The sequence below is a fragment of the Lepidochelys kempii genome, chromosome 11 (assembly GCF_965140285.1).
Source record: "Lepidochelys kempii isolate rLepKem1 chromosome 11, rLepKem1.hap1, whole genome shotgun sequence".
Taxonomy (NCBI): Eukaryota; Metazoa; Chordata; order Testudines; family Cheloniidae; genus Lepidochelys; species Lepidochelys kempii.
Genome location: NC_136390.1, coordinates 59,033,609 through 59,053,843, shown reverse-complemented (window position 1 = coordinate 59,053,843; position 20,235 = coordinate 59,033,609). Strand labels below are relative to the sequence as shown.

The 20,235-nt window shown below is 44.3% G+C and overlaps 1 protein-coding gene across 1 annotated transcript in view; it reads right to left on the bottom strand.

Moving 5' to 3' along the window:
- The window catches only part of LOC140895791 (aldehyde oxidase 2), a 99,598-nt gene that overhangs the window by 15,184 nt on the left and 64,179 nt on the right, over positions 1-20,235 (bottom strand). The window contains exons 23-32 of the mRNA XM_073306345.2: positions 18,988-19,075; positions 16,532-16,618; positions 14,718-14,909; positions 8,206-8,433; positions 6,764-6,859; positions 6,055-6,183; positions 5,090-5,164; positions 3,339-3,391; positions 2,607-2,721; positions 1,414-1,479 (exon numbers count right to left, since the gene is read on the bottom strand). Coding sequence (XP_073162446.1) covers positions 1,414-1,479; positions 2,607-2,721; positions 3,339-3,391; positions 5,090-5,164; positions 6,055-6,183; positions 6,764-6,859; positions 8,206-8,433; positions 14,718-14,909; positions 16,532-16,618; positions 18,988-19,075 — 1,129 coding nt within the window. The remainder of the gene's footprint in view (positions 1-1,413; positions 1,480-2,606; positions 2,722-3,338; positions 3,392-5,089; positions 5,165-6,054; positions 6,184-6,763; positions 6,860-8,205; positions 8,434-14,717; positions 14,910-16,531; positions 16,619-18,987; positions 19,076-20,235) is intronic.

Here is a 20,235-nt window from a genome sequence, read left to right as displayed (position 1 = left end):
GATCCACCACCTCCCGTGTACTCCAGGCAGCAGCATGTTTACTGAATGCTCAGCTGGGCAATAGCTATGTGAGCTCTCCACAAACAGGAATTTCAAAACTTCCTTGGGCTTTTAAAGGGGAGGGATGCATGTCTGCATGAAACCTGGTTGCAGGGCAGCAGAATTCAAAACAGTGACCAGAGCGGTCACCTCCTGGAGGCCACTTAGGGCGACGTCAGCAACACTGTGTCCACACTGACACCGCGTCACTCTAACTGTATCGCCCTAAGCGCTATGCTTCTCACTGAGGTGGTTTTATCATGTTGGCGTAGCAGGAGAGTTAAATTGGCAGGAGGAGCATTGCAGTGTGTACACCTCCACAGGTAGGTCGACGTAAGCTGCCTTATGTTGACTTAACTGTGTAGAGGAGACATGGCCTTAGTTTCCCAGACCTGAAGAAGAGCTCTGTGTAAGCTCAAAAGCTTGTCTCTCTCACCAACAGAAATTGGTCCAATAAGAGCTATTACCTGACCCACCTTGTCTCTATGAAAGATTCTTGGCATTGGGTGGAAAGTCATCATCACCAATGAAGAGATCTGAGAAATCACCAACCAGCAGCTCATTTCCACCAGAATCAGAAGGAAGCAGGGGACATATCTGGGACGTATACTCTAGATGCCAACACACGGACTCCCACATTAACTGTCAAGTGGAAACCAACTGGTGTGAGGAAATGAGGGTTTCCAAAAGAAACTTTAAGAAGAACCCTTAGCATGGATGGCAAGATAGTCAATCTCAACACCAGAGCAAATGGAAGTAGCAGTAAATGACAGAGAGGAATGGAAGAGACTGATTTCCCTGCTGTGTGCCAACATTGGCATGGGAAGGATATTAAAAACAAACTAACAACCACCCACCCACCCTACTAGAAGAAAAATCATTTTTCTGATATGTATTACCACTACCTGAAAACTTATTGCCAAATCTTGGTCCCATTGAAGTCAACAGTGTATTGCAATTGATTTAAATGGAACCAGGATCTGGCCTTCAGGAATTATTTTTGCTTTCTGTGTAGGGTGAAGACAAGACAACAAGAGGGATTTGTGGCCTAATCCTGTGATATGCCGAGTGCTTTCTGCAAGGCCTCAATTCCCAGAGTAGTCTACAGGACCTGTAGTCACTCATCACCTTTCAGAAAATGTTCAACATGTTGCAGTAGCAGGCCACTTAGCTTGTTATCATTAACACATGCAACAAAAAGCAAATATTGCCTAATTCCGAGCCCAATCAAGCACCTATTAGAGCCAATGGATAGTCTCCCCTTGACTTCCGTGGATGCTGGAATGGCTCCCTTAATGGACAGTATTTCGGCGCAAGAAAAAGCTATCACTAACATCTACAGCCAAGAGTGCATATGGAAGTACTGGTACATACCTGTCCTATATCTACAGCTGGATTTATGCTGAAACAAGCATCCATGACAATGTCTGTTCTGATGTTCTGTTAAACAAATATAAACTGTTGTGGGTACATACTTTACAAGCAATAAAAATAGCAGGTTTTAAAGAATGCGAACCCCACACCATAAAATAATATTCCATGTTGACAGCAAAGTATTGCAGATTTATTCTGAAGCACAGAAGCAAGCTTCAAAGGCCTTGGATTGACCTGTTTGAAGTGGTTTTGGTGAACACCCATGAGCATATGACAACTGAAACGCAACATTAGCACCTGGGCTGAGTTAAGGAGCAGGCTGAACATTAGCCCCAGAATGAACTTGTTGCTTGCTCTCCTGGTAGAAGCCCAAGGTTTGGATTGTGGTGGTTACCTAGTGCCTGTGTTAGGTTGTGAGTCTAGAAGTGCTGCAAGGGGCATTGTGCCTGAAGAAGGAAATCAGACAAGTGGCCGCTGTGCTACACTTGAAGAAGGTATAGTCAAGTGTCTGCTCCCACTGCACTGCTAACTGGTGGGAGAAGGTATCTGGACATGAGCAACATAAGGTGTAGGGGAAGCATAGCCCCACCCATGGCGGCAGTCACTTCCAATGAGTTGTGAGAGGCATGGTAGTTGCTGCTCCTGAATGTGCTTCCCTCAGTATCACTGAAGCCATTCTGCCTGTCTCAATATGCCACAAAAACAATGCCTTTGGGAGCTGCTCTTTGTCCGGTGCCCCCCTGCATTGCCCCCTTTATGTGGCAATGCCTTCGATTGCTTCAATAAAACCATGTGAAATAGGGGATCATTACTAATTAACTGGGCATATATTGTTGCATAGTGGGCCCCTGTAGGCAGGTTCAGTCTATCAGGTCTCATTTAAAAGCCACAAAATAAGGTGGTTATGTTTATTATATTATATTAAACTGTTCTTTGTCATCTTCTGTTCTATTGGACTTTCTCATCTTTAGTCTCATTACTTATCACCAGATCTTCTTTCTAGAATGTTAACAAATGAGATTGAGAATTACAGAGCCATTTAGAGTTATCTTGGTACTTTCTTGAGAACATGAAATGAATGTCATTTCTCTCTTCTCAGTGAAAAAAGCAAGAGGAAAAGCAACTACACCAGTGTAGCTCTGGAGGGAGACATATAGGAATCTAACCAATGTGTACGTATAGGCACCATTTACCTTGTGATCTCCTGTCAGACAGTCAATCTCCACTTCAGAACAAGCAGCTCCAAAAACAAAGTATGGGAAAGCCTGGCCTTCCCCTGTATCCCAGTTCATATTTACCACATAGCCTCTGGTGGGAGTAAGAGCATCCTTCAGACTGAGTGAGCAATGGCATTTGATCTCCACCACCACCAACCACCCCACCCTCAATTGCGGAGCAGATAGTCATGGAAATCATATGAAAAGACCAGGTTAATATCCTGCTCCAAGGCAGCTGTTTTCACAGGCTGTGGTGAAGAAGGCCCCCAGTGTTGCAGCACTGCTGTGTTTCTGCTGCACACAAGGAGATGGAGAGCCAGAAGGTGGCCCAGACTCCTAGGCATCATGGAACACATCTCAGTGTAGGTTTTCTATATCCCATCATGGTGGGAGACTGTGTGGAAAACTACATGGCCCCATCTTCCAAGCACCTAGTACAGGGCGGGAGATGCAGCAGTGGCCAGTGAGTATGGCCTGGGGAGGAGACTTATCCTTCCCTGGCCCCTGCCATCGCCCAACATGCAGCCTGTTTCTGTGAACTGTGCACTAGGTGCAGGATTTGGCCTTCAATAGAGAAGGAAAGGGGGAGAGTGAAAGGATTGGGGAGGGTGAGAGGGGAGACTCTTATCCTCATTTGACACACCCCCAAGGTCCACATCTATGATCCTTGATGCCAGTCATTTCAGAAAGACTAACAGCATTCCTTACCTGAAGTAGCCAGTAGCTGAAAGACTCACACTTTGCTCATAAGCTTCAGTAATCTGCAATAGGTACATTTAGGTTAAAGGTGAATAGAAATTTAAGAAAAGAAATAAAAAAATATGTTTTAAAAAGAAAAGTAACAGTGAGGAGCACTAGGATGCAGAATGGGACAGCAGAAACCCAAACGATAGAGAATGGAAGTTACTGCATTTAGCACAATTTAAATCAGTTTCACTGCATCTGCATTAGGGGGTTGTGCTGGTGTAACATTTTAAATAAGTTCATTTCTAAACACAGACCAGGCCTAGTGACTTGCCGGTGGTGACAGAGGGCGTCAGCACCAGAGCCAGAATTAGAATTTAGAACTGCTCATTCTCAGTTCTCACCCTACTTACTAGACCATACTACTCTCACTAGGACTTTACCACTAGGACTTTACCAAAGCAAATATCTTCATGCTTTTCAGCAGCATTAATCAGAAAATGTTTATGTACATTGATACAAACCCATAACCCTACTAATTTCAGTGTAGTGGTTAATTAATGAATTAAAATCAGAAGAAATCATAATAAGTAATCTTATACACTCTATTTCAAACCAGTAAAAATCCTCCCCTAAAGTATGTATGAGGAGCATTCTTCAGCCTGTTAGCCCCGCAGGGCGGGGAGCGTCTCTTTTCTAGGTTTGTACAGCACCCAGCACAATGGGGCCCTAATCCTGATGGGGGACTTTAGGCACTGCCACACTAGAAATATTTTCTGCTACTAATAATTTAGAAGCCTGAACAATCATGCAGAACCAATTGCATCTTAGTTTAAAGAGAAGTGGGTTTTTATTAGGTACTTGTGTCAGAGGGCACAGATATTCAGGCACTTGCCAAGAAGATAAAGTAGGTGTGGTTAACACTGCATGGGAAGGCAGTTACAAAAGGATTAGAAGGAAAGCTTTGGCAAAGAACAGCCTGAAGTTAATGACAATGGTACAGTAGTGATGTACTGGAAAATGCTGCAGGAAGAGGAAGGAGAAAGCTGATCTTGGTGTAAAGGACACCAATAAGGTAGATGTATCCATGGCAGCCAGCAGCAGGGATGGAGAGATGAAGTGGTATCCTGTGCAGGCCTAACTAGCCAAACCTATTCCAGGGGAGGGGTGCTTTGGACTGTAGCCCTCTGGTGAGGACTTCATTCTGCAATGGACAGAATGACGACGACATGGTGTTCTGGAGATTTTGGGAATGGTCATTATACATCAGTACATCCATTAATAAATGTTTTGTCATCACTAAATAGAACAGTGTGATTTTTACAGGGTTAAATGTAGGAATGCAGTCACAGCTACCACCATCCCCTTCCGAATAGTGCTGCATGGCCTCCCATTTCAAGACTGATTTCTGATGAATACTGCACAGCTGATGCATCTATGCTGCTATATACATAGACAACACTCCTGAACTCCTATCCCATTCCCATATAAGGCCAGGTTATTCCTGGCCCCTACCTGGATACATAGGAGAGGACAGCACAAGGGCACCCCATGCAAGGGCCAGGGACAATCTCAGGAGTTTGCCGGTCATGTCAGGGGGAGCAGGCTGCACCATCCATCCTGAGGCACAATCCCTCCTGAGCTCCCCCTGGGGCAGTGGGCTTCACACTGCTCCCTACTCAGGGCTGTTGCTAGATGCCACAGTGTAGCCCAAGACTGATCAGCTCACACCCTAGCCCATGTTTTTTTATAGTCATGTAAAAAGCAGCACTGACCCAGTCCTCCCATTTCCCTTTGGGGTTTTTATTAATGATGGGCTCCAGGCGTTTCCGAAGAATCTGACAAGCATTCTGGAGAGGAGAGAGTGGGAAACAATGAACAGAGAAAAGAAGATGAATTCAACAACAACAGCAGCAGCAGCAACATCTGCTTTGAAATTTCAAAACACTATAGCCTTTAATATGGCACTGATACCCAGCCAGGTATCCCTCCAGTCCACCTCTACCCACTTTTGCTCCATGCTGCCTTCGACCAAAGGCTGTTCGAGGTGAGTTTGATTTGTGTCAGAGAGTCATTCTGAGTACCATCATTCCATTACTCCTCACGAACATCTAAACCCCTCTTCTGTGTTCTGCTACCTGGCCAGCCACAAAAGCAGTGCTTATCAATGAGCAGCACTGGTGTCTGTCCTGGTGAAACTAGCCCATTTGCACACCCATGTTTACCTGAAGCCATCACCAAGTAGAAGACAAAGAGCCTGGCTCTGATCTCCTACTGATTTTACACCGATATAATGTCACTAGCTTTGGTCAATTTACAGTAGTGTCACCAGGATCAGGCCCAAAGTACATAAAAAGGTAAAGGTGTTTCATTCTGACAGTAATCACATCACCAGATGCACATGAAATATACCCTGGACTCTTTTATCAGCTTATGTTTAAGTATCCATGGTGATACGAGGACCAGTCGATTCCTCTTACTAAATCCTGCACAAGTATCTTTAGATCTGATACAGGAAAGCGGAGAGGAAAAAGGTTGTGAGCTAGTACTAGTTCAGTAATTTGCCCTGCCTTAAACTACTCATGTGACAAACAAGCAAGAGAGACTCAGGTGAGGATACTAATATGCTTTACTAGTGGTGCTCAGAAACTACAACGATGAATAAGGTGCAAACGTTCAGAGTGATATGTGTCATTTGAAAGAAGCAATAAAAATAGTAATAATTCATAAAAAATGTAACCTGGACTGCTTTCCCATTGACGTCTGACCCAATCGATCCTGCTGTGACAATCGCATTAGGCACAGTTATTGTGCTTGTTTCACAAAAGTGTACATATGACAATGGTACCTTCAATTCACGGCTGGCAATCTGTAAGTAAACAAAACTATATCCAGTCCCACTGAGAGCAAATAGTGCTGACTCAAGAAAAAGAGCATTGGCATTGCTATGTCTACTCAAGACTAAACTTGATAGGGGATGGCCAGGGTTACTTTGACAATGCCAAGAACTAGAATCTTATTCAGCTTCAGTTTTTTTTACAGATCTACCCTGATGACATGCATATAACTGCCTTAATAAGAGGTGGAGACAGCTGGGAATAGCTATTTACACTGAAGCCACATCATTTTAGTTTCCTGCATGAATAATTTGTTCCCCCCCCTTCGTTTTGGGTCCTTGTCATCTGTTGTGTTGTACATTTGGTGCCTAAATACCTTTATGGATCTGGGCATTAGTCTCTGAACTTACCCCTTCCTGAAGTCTGGCTTTACCTGTAATTCAAAAGCAGTCACGCAACATAAACCTCGGCCTGAGCCTCCATCCTGACCTTGGCTGTTGTAGAGTTTCCCTGCAGAACCGCTGAGTGCCATTCGCCTTCTCTACTAATGCAATCTCATGAATATCTTTCTCGTATTTTCATCTTCACTCAAATGGTTAATTCATGTCTAACCTGCAACATCTTGGTGTGAATTCCTTGTCCCAGTTCAATTCCACCATGAGTCAACAGCACAGACCCGTCTGTATAGATATGGACCAGAGCTGCAGCCTAAGAAAAACGGACAGAAAATTGTTGTTTAATTCATTAAGGCTGACGCTAACATAATAAACCTTTTTAACAAGGGGATGTACCAACAAGAGCAGGGATGGAATCAGATTTCTTTCCCAGAGGGCACAGCAATCTGGGTGTTGTTAAGAGGGTGAGAGAGTCCTCCAGCTGCCTGACAACAGCAAGCTTCTTGCAGTTAGCCATTTAGGATGAAGAGCCATTTAGCTAAGTAGTTTATTGTTAATTGGAGTTCTGCAAGGACTGCAATCATTCGTGTCAACAATTAATTTTTTAATTTTTTTGACAGTTTTTTTTAATCTTTGTGAAACTGGGCGACAGAGAATAGTCATCTCACTTCTGTTGTGAAGTATTTTTAGCATCAAACTCCATTTCTCTCTCATTCCCAATCAGAGGAGGAGGAAGCAGTGTTTGATGGTGAGCTGCTGGTCCTTGTGGAAGGTAGGTTGAAATTCACCCCATGCAGAAACTCAGCACAAGATCAAGGAACTACTTAAATCCTATTTAAGCCTTATTTTGAGACCTTAGGTGAACTTAATGGTGTCTAGTCTTGTACTGATCCTCTGCACAAGGGTGAATTTCCCCCTTTGTATATGTAACTCACAGCCTCGATGTTCTTTTACTGTAACCATTGTGGGGTGAATTATCTGAAACTCTCTCAGAGCTCTCAACCTGCAAACTTGCCAATTTGTGACACAAGCAACTGAAATGAGTGAAATGTGAAACACCTGGATTTTGTTGTGCATTGCACTGTAACTCATAGATTAGAATATTTTGGGATTGTTTAAGAATATCAAACCTATTGTAAAGGATATTTTGTGACGATGTAATTTACATAAAGCAAAACTGCAAAAAATCAAACATTTATATCACATGCAGCTATAAGGAACCCCACAAAGATAATCAGCAGGGTTTGAACCTTCAGATACCCAGCACAAACCTCTACTGCTTCAGCTACAGACATAGTTGTTATGCTTATTGTGGGCAAGCCACTAGAAGCAGCACGATACACATTTTGCTAGTGAGTTACACAATCATTTGCTAGATGGAAGTAGAATGCTGGAATCAGGAATCCACAGTTCTACTCCTGGCTATGAGAGGAGAGTGTGGTTGAGTGGTTATAGCAGTTGCTATAGAGAGGACAGCAAGTACATAGATCTGGCACATTCCTTCTGAAAGGAACTGTGGATGAGACTTGGGTCTATCATATTAGATACCAAGGTGTGTTTGTGTCTCTCCCTCCTCCTTCCCTTGACAGCTGTGTTTCCTCTTATACTTTAAGAATGCTGGAGCTCTTACCTCTTTAAGGCAGCACTTCCAAAGCTTACCTGATGGTACAGTGTAGCATTAAATCCAACTGAAAACTTCATAGGAATAATGGCAATCCCTTTCTTCTTCCAGTAATTTTTCTTATTAAATTCTTCCACAGCTGTTTTCCTGCTGTAGTAGTCAGACTTCTCCATACATTCTTTCCAACATTTCACAAGGTTTGTTGCATCGAGCTCTTCTTTAAAGGGAGTTAGATTAACTCCTTTGTACATGTTTATCTCCCTGATCTGAAAAAGAAGGTGAATAAGTTGATACAAAATACTTATGTAGTGCCAAAAGTGTACACAGCACTTTAATGACACATTCCCTGCCCTAAAGAACTGGTAATTGAAATGCCTGATTCTGTCAGCCTTACTCACATCAAGTAGTACTTATGTACCAGAGTAGTCTCAATGGGAATACACAGATGTGTAAGTACTGCTCAGTGTAAGTAAGGCAGTATCAGGCCAAACACATGACAACAGCCCTGGGGAGGATGAGAGGATTATTAATGATTAGAGAAAAGGAGGAGGGGCTGCTTGAAGAGGGGAGTTGAAGGAAGAAAGAGAAGTCTCATGGCAGAGAAATAGATTCTGATAGGGGTAGGATGCAGCTTTATAGAAAGCACAAAGCTGAGAGCAGGAAAAGGAAGCAAAGGGTGGAGCAAGGCCTGAGAGCTGGGAAGGGCATAGGCAGTGGGATAGGGAAAGGAGAGTAGAAATACAGGGCAGGGTAAGGTTGCGTGGGCCTTGTAGGTGAGGCCAAAAAGCTTGCAAGGGATGTGGTAAAGGGCAGAAAGTCAGTGGGGGGAAGAGGTAGGGAGAAGAGAGGGTTACTCACCTTCGAGATGTGTGTCCCTGCGGGTGCTCCACTTCAGGTGTCGGTGCATCCCGGCACTGTTGATTGGAGATTTTCGGTAGCAGTGCTCTGTCGGGACGTGCATGCACAGTAGCCGTCTTGCAGTGCTGTTGGAGTCTTGTCTAGCGTGCACGTGGCCTGAGCCCTTCAGTTCCCTCCCTACCATAGAGTGCTTGTATCGAACTCCAAAGTAGAGGGGAGGAGGGTGGGTAGTGGAGCACACACTGGGGGACACATCTCAAAGAACCTCAGTTACTGCACAAGGTGAGTAACCATCTCTTCTTCGAGTGCTGTGGGTGCTCCACTTCAGGTGATCGTAGAGTAGTGTCCGCGATAGTTGGAGGGACGTTGGAGTTGTAGGTATAGTGGAGGAGAGGACCATTACACCCAGTATGGCATCAGCTTGTGAGTCTTGTTAAATTGTGTAGTGGTTAATGAACGTATGTTCTGAGGCCCATGTAGCAGCTCTCTGCAGATCTCCGAGATGGGTACATTGTTCAGAAAAATCAATGGATGCTGCCATGGTTTGGGTAGAATGGCTCTGTCTTATTTGTTTGTTAACCTAAGCAGATGCAGCTCGAGATCCACTTAGATAGTATCTGCATAGATATAGCAAAGCCCTTGGATCATGTTGTCAAGATGAAGAGTCTCAGGGATTTGTGGAAAAATTTAGTTCTATCCAGGTAAAATGCTATTGCTCGTCAAACATCTAGAGTGTTTAACATGGCCTCCTGTGTTCTTCCGTGTGGTTTGGGATAGAATGTGGGGAGATGAATATGTCGGCTGATATGGAAGGGTGAAGCAATTTTGGGGAAGAATTTGGGGTGAGGTATCAACATGATCTTGTCTTTAAAGAAGATAGTATATGGTGGATTAGCCATAAGAACACTTCTCACTCACTCATCTAGCAACCAAGAATGCCACCTTCTTTGAGAGGTGCTGCAAGTGGCCAGTGGTTCAAAGGGTGGTCCAGTAAGGCCTTTGAGAACTAGGTTTAGGTCTCAAGTGGGCATGGGTTGGCATACTTCTGGGTAGAGATTCTGTATGCCAGTGAGAAACCGTTTGGTGGTCAGGTGTGTAAATACCGAGAATCCATCGAATTTATGATGGAAAGCGGTGATCGCGGCGAGATGTACTTTAATAGAGCTCGTGGATAGTCCTGAGTTCTTTAGCTCTAAGAGGTATTCTAGCAATAGTGACAGCGGTATAGTGTTGGGAGTGATTTGTTGGTTCTGACTCCAGATGGAGAATCTTTTCCATTTTTGCAGGTAAGTATTGCATGTGGATGTATGTCTGCTATTCAACAACACATTTGACTTGTTCCGAACAGGTTAATTCGTGTTGTTGGAACTATGAAGAAGCCACACTTTCAGATGGAGTTTCTCCAGGTTTGGATGGACGATCTGACCGTTGGCTTATGAGAGGAGATCTGGTCTCAATGGGAGAGTTCATGGAGCCCAAACTGTCATGTACCAGGTCTGTCTGGGCCACGCTGGGGCTATTAGTATGATTTTGGCATTGTCGTTCTGTATCTTGTGTAGGACACTAGGGATTGGTGGGAATGCATATAGGAGCACTGTGTCCCATGTGAGGAAAAAAGGGTCCCCTAAGGATTGAGGTCCTAATCCCGCTCTTGAACAGAATAACGGACATTTGTGATTCTGAGATGTAGCAAATAGGTCAATGGTGGGAAACCCCCATCGTTGAAATATATTTTGTAGGACTGTATTTCACATTCATGTTCCTGTGAGAGCCATCTGCTTAGAATGTCCACTGTGGTATTTTGACATCTGGGAAGGTAAGAGGCTGAGATGTCGATGTGGTGATAAATACATTAGTTCCATAGTTTTATGGCCTCAGTACATCGGGAGTGGGATCATGCTCCCCCTCATCAGTCGATATAGAACATGCATGTGAAATTGTCCATCATCACCCATACACATAGGCGCCGAGTCCGTGGGTGCTCCGGGGCTGGAGCACCTATGGGGAAAAATTGGTGGGTGCTCTGCACCCACTGGCAGCCAAGCTCCCCGCCCCAGCTCACCTCCGCCTCCTCCCCTGAGTGTGCCATGTCCCTACTTCTCCTCCCAGTGCTTGCCACTGCAAAACAGCTGTTTCACAGCGGCAAGTGCTGCGAGGGAGGGGGAAGGAGCGGGAATGTGGCGCGCTCAGGGGAAGAGGCGGGGCCGGGGCGGGAATTTGGGGAAGGAGTCCAATGGGGACAGGGAGCGGGTGGGGACTTTGGGGAAGGGGTTGGAATGGGGGTGGGGCAGGGGTGGAGTTGGGAGGGGGTCAGAGCGGGAGGGGGGGGTGTCGAGCACTCACTGGCGCCGGGAGAAGTTGGTGCCTATGCCCATTACAGTCTTGTTCTTTATGAGTGGAAGGAAATGGAGGCAGGCATTCTGTACCTCTCTGAGTTCCAGTAAGTTGACATGGAAATATGTCTCCGCTAGTGACCATCTGCCTTGGATTGTATGATGATCAAGGTGTGTGTCCCAACCTATCAAGGAGGAATGTGCTGTGATCATAACTGAGGGTGGTTCTTGATAACAGGGGATCCCTGAGCAGAGATTCTCCTGCTTTGTTCACCACTGAAGGGATTCTAGTACCTCGAGAGCAAGGGTGCTGGAACAATTTTTATAGTCGGGGTGCTGAGAGGCACCGAATCAAACTGTAAACTCAGTATATAATGGAAACCAATTCAAGCCAGGGGGAGCTGCAGCACCCCGAGCACCCCTAGTTCCATCACCTATGCTCTGGAGGTGGTGTTACAGTCTTGTTCAGGCTGTGTTTGATGGGTTTGTATACTGAACTCAGCCAACCTTGGATACAGCTCAGGTGTAGTCTGGCATACTTTACCACGAATGTGGTGCCTGCCATGTGTCCTAACAGCTGTAGACAGATTCTTGCTGTGGTTCATGAACTGGTGTAAACTGTCTCTATGAGATTTTTTATTCCCAGAAATCTGGTCTGTGGTAGACACACTCTGGCTTGAACTGAATAGATGTGCTCATTGAACTGAATGAAGTCTAGTTGTTGTGTGGGTATTAATGTTGACTTTTGTATGTTCAATTGCAGCCCTAGGGTTTGGAAGAGGGCAGTAGTCCGTTGGGCGATTTCTGTCATTGCTATCCAATTGGGGCCTTTCAGAAGGCAGTCGTCTAGGTACGGAAAAAACACGATCCCTTGCTTACGCAGGTGCACAGCAACAACTGTAAGGGTTTTGGAGAAGACCCTCGGTGCAGTGAACAGTCCAAATGGAAGCAACCTGCATTGGTAGTGCTTGTGTCCTACTGTCAATCGGAGGAATAGTCTGTGAATTGGGTGAATGGTAATGTGGAAATATGCATCTTGTAGGTCGAGGGCTGAAAACCAGTCCCTCTGTTCCGGCACTGGGATTATCGTGCCTAATGTGACCATCTTGAATTTCTGGGAGCAAAGGAACTTGTTGAGTTTTTGTAGGTCTAGTATGGGTCACCATCCTCAGTTTTTCTTTTGGGTCAGAAAATTGTGGGAATAGAAGCTCTTTCCAGGGCACCTAGCTGCAGTTGATGTTGTACTTCTTGCCTTAATAGGTGCTCGTGAGAAGGGTCCCTGAAGAGAGACCAGGAAGTGGGTTGGGTAGTTGGGCAAGAAATAAAGGGGATGGCATAGCCCAATCGTATGATCTCTAGGACCCAGCAGTCCTTCGTGATGGACTCCCATGCTTGGTAAAAGATCTCAGTCAATGGCCAAATGGGCAAAGTGGCACTGTCTTGAGGGGAAGGTCTCTCAGACCCTCGACCAACTGTTCAAAATTGTTGCTTAGTAAATGGTGGCTGTTGATTGGGGTTAAGCTGGTTGGTGTCATCGTGTTCTGTTTCTCTGTCTGTTGTTGTACGGTCTAGCATTCTGGTGACTAAATGGTGTGTCTTTAGAGCGGTGGGAAGGTTGGTAGAACTTTCTTTTAGCAGGTGGTGTGTAAATGCCCAGTGTGCAGAGTGTCGCACGTGAGTCTTTCATGGAGTGCATCACCTCATCAGTCTTCGATGAGAATAGTTTGTCTTTGTCGAAGGGGAGGTCTGGCACCTTGAGTTGCAGTTCTTTTGGGATGCCAGAAGACAGAAGCCATGAGGCTCTGTGCATTACAATTGCTGTGGTTGTGTTACAGGAGAGTGGGGTGGGGGGAGAGAAAACCTTTTGTAGTGGTAAACACCCATTTTTTCATGGTTTGTGTGTATAAAAATATCTTCTGTACTTTCCACAGTATGCATCCGATGAAGTGAGCTGTAGCTCACGAAAGCTTATGCTCAAATAAATTGGTTAGACTCTAAGGTGCCACAAATACTCCTTTTCTTTTAGTCAGATCTTGGCATCTCTTCTCAGCAGGAGCCGCATCTTTTAAAGCCTGGGGACCAGGCATGTCTGAGGGAGTGCTCCAAAAGGAGCAGGAGGATAAAAATATATTTTTTTTAACAAGTTAACTACTAACTCCGAACTATAGCTAACTTATCTAAAATATCTAACTAATATTTTTCTTTTTTCTGTCTACAGGGGAAGAAGCTGCTGCACTGCCCCGAGCTCTGTCTGCAGTCGAGGATGGTTGAGAAGGAACCGAAAGGGCTTGGGCTGTGCTCGTGCTAGATGAGACTCCAACGCTGCCACGAGACAGCTACTGTGCACACATGTCCTGACCAAGAGCTGCTACCAAAAATCTCCAATCCAACGGTGCCAGGACGCACCGACACCTGAAGTGGAGCACTCACAGGGACAACACTTGAAGAAGAAGGCAACATTGTTGGAGTCCTGGGAAAGGAAAATTACTTTATCAGCCATACATTCCACAGACTAGAGGCGGGGTGCAGGCCAGACAGGATGGGGACATGTTAATCAAGGCAAGAAGCGACCAGGGCATGGACAATGACTTTATTAGTGGGTACTAGGAGGAAAGGGTAGATATTAGTGATATCAAAGAAAGAGAAGGAAAGGGAATTAGTGAGAGTCTAGATATGAGGGGACAAGTTAAAAGAAGAATCAGTTTGATACTAAGATTACAGGACCGGGTGATTGGAGTTGTTGATGAAGACAAAGAATGGAGATGGGGGAGGAGGGTTAGTAGGAATGATGAGAAGCACAGTTGGAGTTTCAGGCAACAGCCAGATGTTCAGGAGAAGATGTCAGATAGGCAACTAGAGACACCTGACTGGATGGAGAAGGCAGAGACTCTATTATAGTGATTGGAGCTGACCACAGCGGGTGGAGACTTCAAATTGAAGAAATAAACTTCCATTGACAGATTCTGTCGCTGTATAGGTTTCAGAGTAGCAGCCGCGTTAGTCTGTATTCACAAAAAGAAAAGGAGTACACTTATGGCACCTTAGAGACTAACAAATTTATTTGAGCATAAGCTTTCATGAGCTACAGCTCACTTCATCGGATGCATGTACTCCTTTTCTTCTTGTCACTGTATAGTGTATTACTCCCTGAACAGTCCCACTGATATCAGTAAAGGTACTATTTAGCACGAGGAAAGATGGTGGGATCTGGCACAATATGAACTACTTCAATAGAAAGAGCTTGTGAAGGTCTGGCTCACCATACTTTTGCCATAGGAGTTTTGCCTTTGACTTGGGAGCAGGAGTAGAAGCAGACCCCTGTTATGACTCATTTTATTTGTTAAATTGAGTTCATTTACCTTCTCATGTGGCAAGCCAGTTTGGGTTGCCACTGTTGCTATCCAGGATTCTGTAAACAAACCCGATTGTGGAAAGCCAAATCCTCGGAACGCTGTGTTTGATGGCAAGTTTGTCTTGCAGGCGCGTCCCCGGACTCGGAGGTTAGGGATCTTGTAAGCATTATCCGTTTTTAGCACAACATACTCAATTACCTGCAGTAGGAGAGATTATCTCTGTTAAAGTGGTTTCTTTGCCTTTACAATTACAGTGAAACCTGTGTTAGGAAACCACACAAGGGACTGACAAAATTTGGTTGCTTAAAGGTGGAGCAGAGTTATATTCAGGGGGTCTGATTATTCTGCTGCTGCTTACAGTAAATCAAGACTACCTCTCTTGAAGTCAGTGGAGTTACATTAGTGTAAAACAAGTGTGAGTGAGGAAAGAATCAGCACAGACTGTAGGGTGGTTTAAGCAGCTAGGAAGTTACGTAACAGGCTGTGACGTTATTGACTTGAACTGGGACCATACAGATCATTGTTGCAACCAAGGTCCTGTAGTGGCACCAAATCTTATACAGGGGGCCAAATGAGGTGTCTAAGACAAGGTTATGGTTTGCTGGTTATGATTATATTATCTGTATATGTGTATAATTTTTATAGTTGAAGTTATGAATATTGGCTCTATACTGTCTGTATTTCAAACTTATACTATGCTTCTGGGTGACACCCCAGACAAGTTGGTGTCAGCTCTGCCTAGCCTGCTTGATGGCCCATTAAGGACCATCAGCCATACAACTGACCCCTTGAGAGAAGGCAGACATGCCTTGGGACTCAGCAAGGTATGCAGGGACATGCCTATGGACAGAACTCTGAGGTTTTTCCATGCCATGTGATGGACAGCTTGTCTTTGGAACAAAGAAAGAAAGACCGCATGGCAAGAGAATATAAAAAGCTGCTGCAGCTTCTCCATCTTGTCTTCAATCCTGCTTTATACCTCTGGAGGAACTTGGCAACACTGAAGCTTTGAACCAAGGACTGAAAGACCCATCCAAGATGTGGATGTTCAACAGAGACTTGATTTGAACCTGCAGTTTATTCTATCACTGCTGCAAGCCTGAACCAAGAACTTTGCCATTACTGTATGTAATTGATTCCATTTAACCAATTCTAACTCTCATCTATATTTCTTTCCTTTTATGAATAAACCTTTAGATTTTAGATTCTAAAGGATTGGCAACAGAGTGATTTGTGGGTAAGATCTGATTTGTATATTGACCTGGGTCTGGGGCTTGGTCCTTTGGGATCAAGAGAACCTTTTTTCTTTTACTGGGGTATTGGTTTTCATAACCATTTGTCCCCATAACAAGTGGCACTGGTGGTGATACTGGGAAACTGGAGTGTCTAAGGGAATTGCTTGTGTGACTTGTGGTTAGCCAGTGGGGTAAAACCAAAGTCTTCTCTGTTTGGCTGGTTTGGTTTGCCTTGGTGTGCACAGAAACCCCAGCCTTGGGCTGTAACTGCCCTGCTTTAAGCAATTTGTCCTGAATTGGCACTCTCAATTGGGTCCCGCCAGAACCAGCCTCATTACACAGGCATGGGGTCTTGGGCAGGTTTCACTATAATCACAAATTGTACTTCCTATATTCTTTAAACTTGATAGGAGACAGAGGCCTTGGTGGGTTCCTGAAACAAAAATCCATGCCACAGATACATTTCTGCTGCAATCAGAAAGTCGTACTTAATAAGAGTAGACTCTTATCATAAATAAGTCTGTTCAGGACATTTTCCTTCTGTTTTGTGGCCAGTGAAGTTACCACCAGATTAGAAGAACTTACCAGTTCAGACTCATCTAGAGTACATCCAGCATTAATGTAGGACTCAATATCTGCAGCTGTGATTCTACCATCATTTGTAAATCCTACCTGTAACATTGTAACCAACACATTAGAGGTCTTTTCGGTCATTTATGACACTTGCACTTTGTAACTAAACCAACCTGCATACAAGTTAAACACGATGCTCAGACTTTTGAACTAGAACTTGGCAAAACATTTCAGACATGTAGTGTATTTGCTGAAAAATGCAGTTTCAGGTTGTCAGAAACGATCTGTGAATTCTATACAAATTTGCCATATAGTTTAGGCCAAAATAATAAACTTTTGGGTTAGATTTGCAAGGGGATGTAGGCATCATTCACAAAACTGAGGAGAAACACTGGTTCCCCTTATACATAGTAGTTAGAGCACTCACCTGGTATGTGGGAGACCAGGCTAAAGTCTTCACATTTGGAGCAGGGACTTTAGCCTGGTCTCCCACATTGCAGGTGACTGCTCATAGCCACTGGGGTATGGGGTATTCTTGGGTGGGGCTCTCAATCTCTCCTGCTGAAGTTGTTCCACTTTGTACAAATAGTTAAATAGTCATTGGAGCAGGGCCGGGAAACTGACGGTTCCCTTTCCCAGGTGAGGGAGTGACCAGACCACCAGACTACAGAGTCATTCTCACGCTCTCTCTCAGGCCCAATGAATAAAAGCATAGATTTCCATCTGTTTGAAAACCAATCCTGACCTTCATAGGAAGATGCTGGCCAAAGGGAAAAATTTTGACTCATGGTCAAGGCTCTTTATTACTCTGCACATATCTAGATCTATGTTTTTCTTGATCATGCACTAGTCTGCTGCACAGGGAGCTATTTAATTGATTACAGTTATTTGCCCTTTGCCAGCTGCCTTTTTCTACTGTGACAGCCTGATGAAAATTGTGGGTGGTGGGTTTAGATATCCTGAGAGGCCTATGGCTACATTACGAGCTAGGGGCGTGTGCAGACACTTGTGCTAGCTTAATGACAGTGAGTGTGAGTGTAAATAGTAGCGTAGGCACAGTGGCAGCGCAGCTTGGCCATGCCAAGCACAAACCTGCCTGAATGCTGTCAGCATGTACTTGCCAGTGCAGCCGCCCGTGGCTGCACTACTATTTATACTCTTTGAAAGCCAGTGTGATTCCCGAGCTGGGAATCACACCCCAAGCTCACATTATAGATGTAGCCTGTTGCAGTGCTCATTTATAATGTTCCTGTTCAATATAATTGTTTTAACCTCCTGGGAACCATAGGTTTTGGAGGGGAAGCTGTAATAATTATTATTGATAATGAAATACACTTACAAAGATGGATACTACATTCTTGGGAAGGCAGAACACATGCCCAATCATAAACATTTTAGTATGCTTTGGGGAGTGGCAGCAAGAACACCCTATTAGAGACTCTCTACTCTGAAGAGTGAGGACCTAAGAAAGGAAATTGCCTTTGGAGCAACGGTAGTTCTCTCAAGTTAGAATCCTCCACATGGGCCCTGATCCTGCAGTCCTTACTCAGGCAAAGGTTCCACTGACTTAATGGAAACTTTGCCTGTACAAGGACAGGAGGACTGGGTCCATATTCTCTTTAATGAGAGAGAGTATCAATCCACTGAAACACTTGAGCTTTTTTTTTTTTTTCCTTCTTATTCAAAAATCTCTGAAAGGTGAGACAGGTAGATTTTACCTGCACAATTTTCTTGACACAAAGACGTTATTATGTGGATTCATTTTTATGGGCTTGTCTCTGTGTTCCCAGTGCCCCGTGGAGTCAGCAGGAGTTTGGTGTGCACCAAGATTGCAGAACTGGTCCTCAACTCTTTCCTACTATCATGTTTTATAGTTAAAAGGTCATGCCTAAGGAGTATCTTTTAAACAAACCAAAAAGAAACAGAAGGAACTAACATGACATTGACCAGACACTGCCCTGATTATTTTGCTTGTACATTGCATTCATTTCTTCCAGCATTTGCCTCTCTTTCTATTTAGATTGCAAGCTCCTGGGGGAAGAGAGCATGTTTCTTCATATGTTTATACAGCACAGACTACAGTGGGCCCCCTATCCTGACTGGATCCTTTGGACACTACTGCAATATAAATATAAACATAATGCTACAATTAATAAGATAAGCAAACGGTGCATATATTTTGCAGAAAGCCCTCTGAGAAATATTCAGCTCATTCAAGTCTATTCTTGCTCGATATTCATTCCTCTTCTTTGAATCATTTTTGTACCCACTGATTTTATAGCTAGTTTACAGAAATAATATTTAAGAGAGATCAAATTAAAAACCCAAATCTAAATCAATGAAGGGCCAGATCCTCAACTGGTGTCAATTGCTGTAGTTCCATCAGATTCAGTGAAGTTATGCCAATTTACACCACCTGAGGATCTTGTGCTAGATATTTCAGTGAGCTATTTCCTTCTCTCACTTACTTTATATTTTCCATAGAAAGGGTGTCGGCCTCCAGTGATTAGCATATCCTCATCTCGCTCCAGGATAAAGCGGATTGGCCGCCCAGTCCTAAACCAGACACAAAAGACTCACTTTTATCAGCCCCATCAGTGCCAGGTACCAGGAAGATCGAGTTATTGGGCCAAATTCTTCCCAGTGTGACCTTACTGAGGCCAGAGATGAACTGGCCCACTATGCTTCTCAAGAGCTCATTAACCTCATATTAACCATTTATTGCCCTGAAATGCAAACTGTCCACTACTGTGTGGGTATATTTTAGGCTCATCCAGGAAGGGAAAGGAAGATTTTAACTTTTGTTCATAGAAGCAAATATGGGGGAACATCTGGTCACCTGCCTCTATTTAGCGTCCTGACTTCACCCTTTTACGGCCTGTGAGCAGTAGAGTCCAGCTCCTTCGAGGCGCTCTCCATCCCTACAAAGTAAGGTTTGGGAGGAGGAGCAGTGGCAGGCTATGGCATGAGGCTATGGGATCCACCCTTGTACAAATCAGTCAGCTACTGACCCTCGTGCTCTGTGATGTAGTGGGGATGGATTCCCTCCTTTTTTCTTCTCTGTGGAGCCCCCTTGTGCTGAGCCCTGCTACTCAGGCTTGGTCTGGGGGAACAGGTGAGAGATTTGGTCCATAAACATCAGCAAATTTCTTAACTCTTGAATGAACAAGAAAAAACCCGAAACTTTATCCTATTATGCCCCAACATTACTGTGCTAAAGAATGTCCAAGCTCTCTTTAATCTTCAACCCCCACTACAGACCCCGCAGAATAAGATACACAGTGCTTGTTTAACAACTTGACTACAGCTGAACTTTCAGCCACGTCCAGCTAAGCCATACCTGCTGTGCTGCTGGATAGTCCAGGTGTGGTCTACTGATTTGAATGGAGATTCAGTGGGCAACTGTAGCATAATGAACTGTGAAGCACATTATCCTGGCACAATAGGTGTGGCGCAAAACTAACAGTGACAGGGTTATTGTGGTCTTGTTTCCTTTGGTGGGCTCCCTATGCTCAATGCAGCACTTTTGGAGGGGAAGCTGTAATTATTATTATTGATAATGAAATACACCTACAAAGATGGATACTACATTCTTGGGAAGGCAAAATACATGCCCAGTCATAAATATATTAGTGTGTTTTGAGGAGTGGCAGCAAGAATACCGTTACAAATAGAGGGGGCTCACTCAACAACAAATGGATGCCAGCAAATTGCAC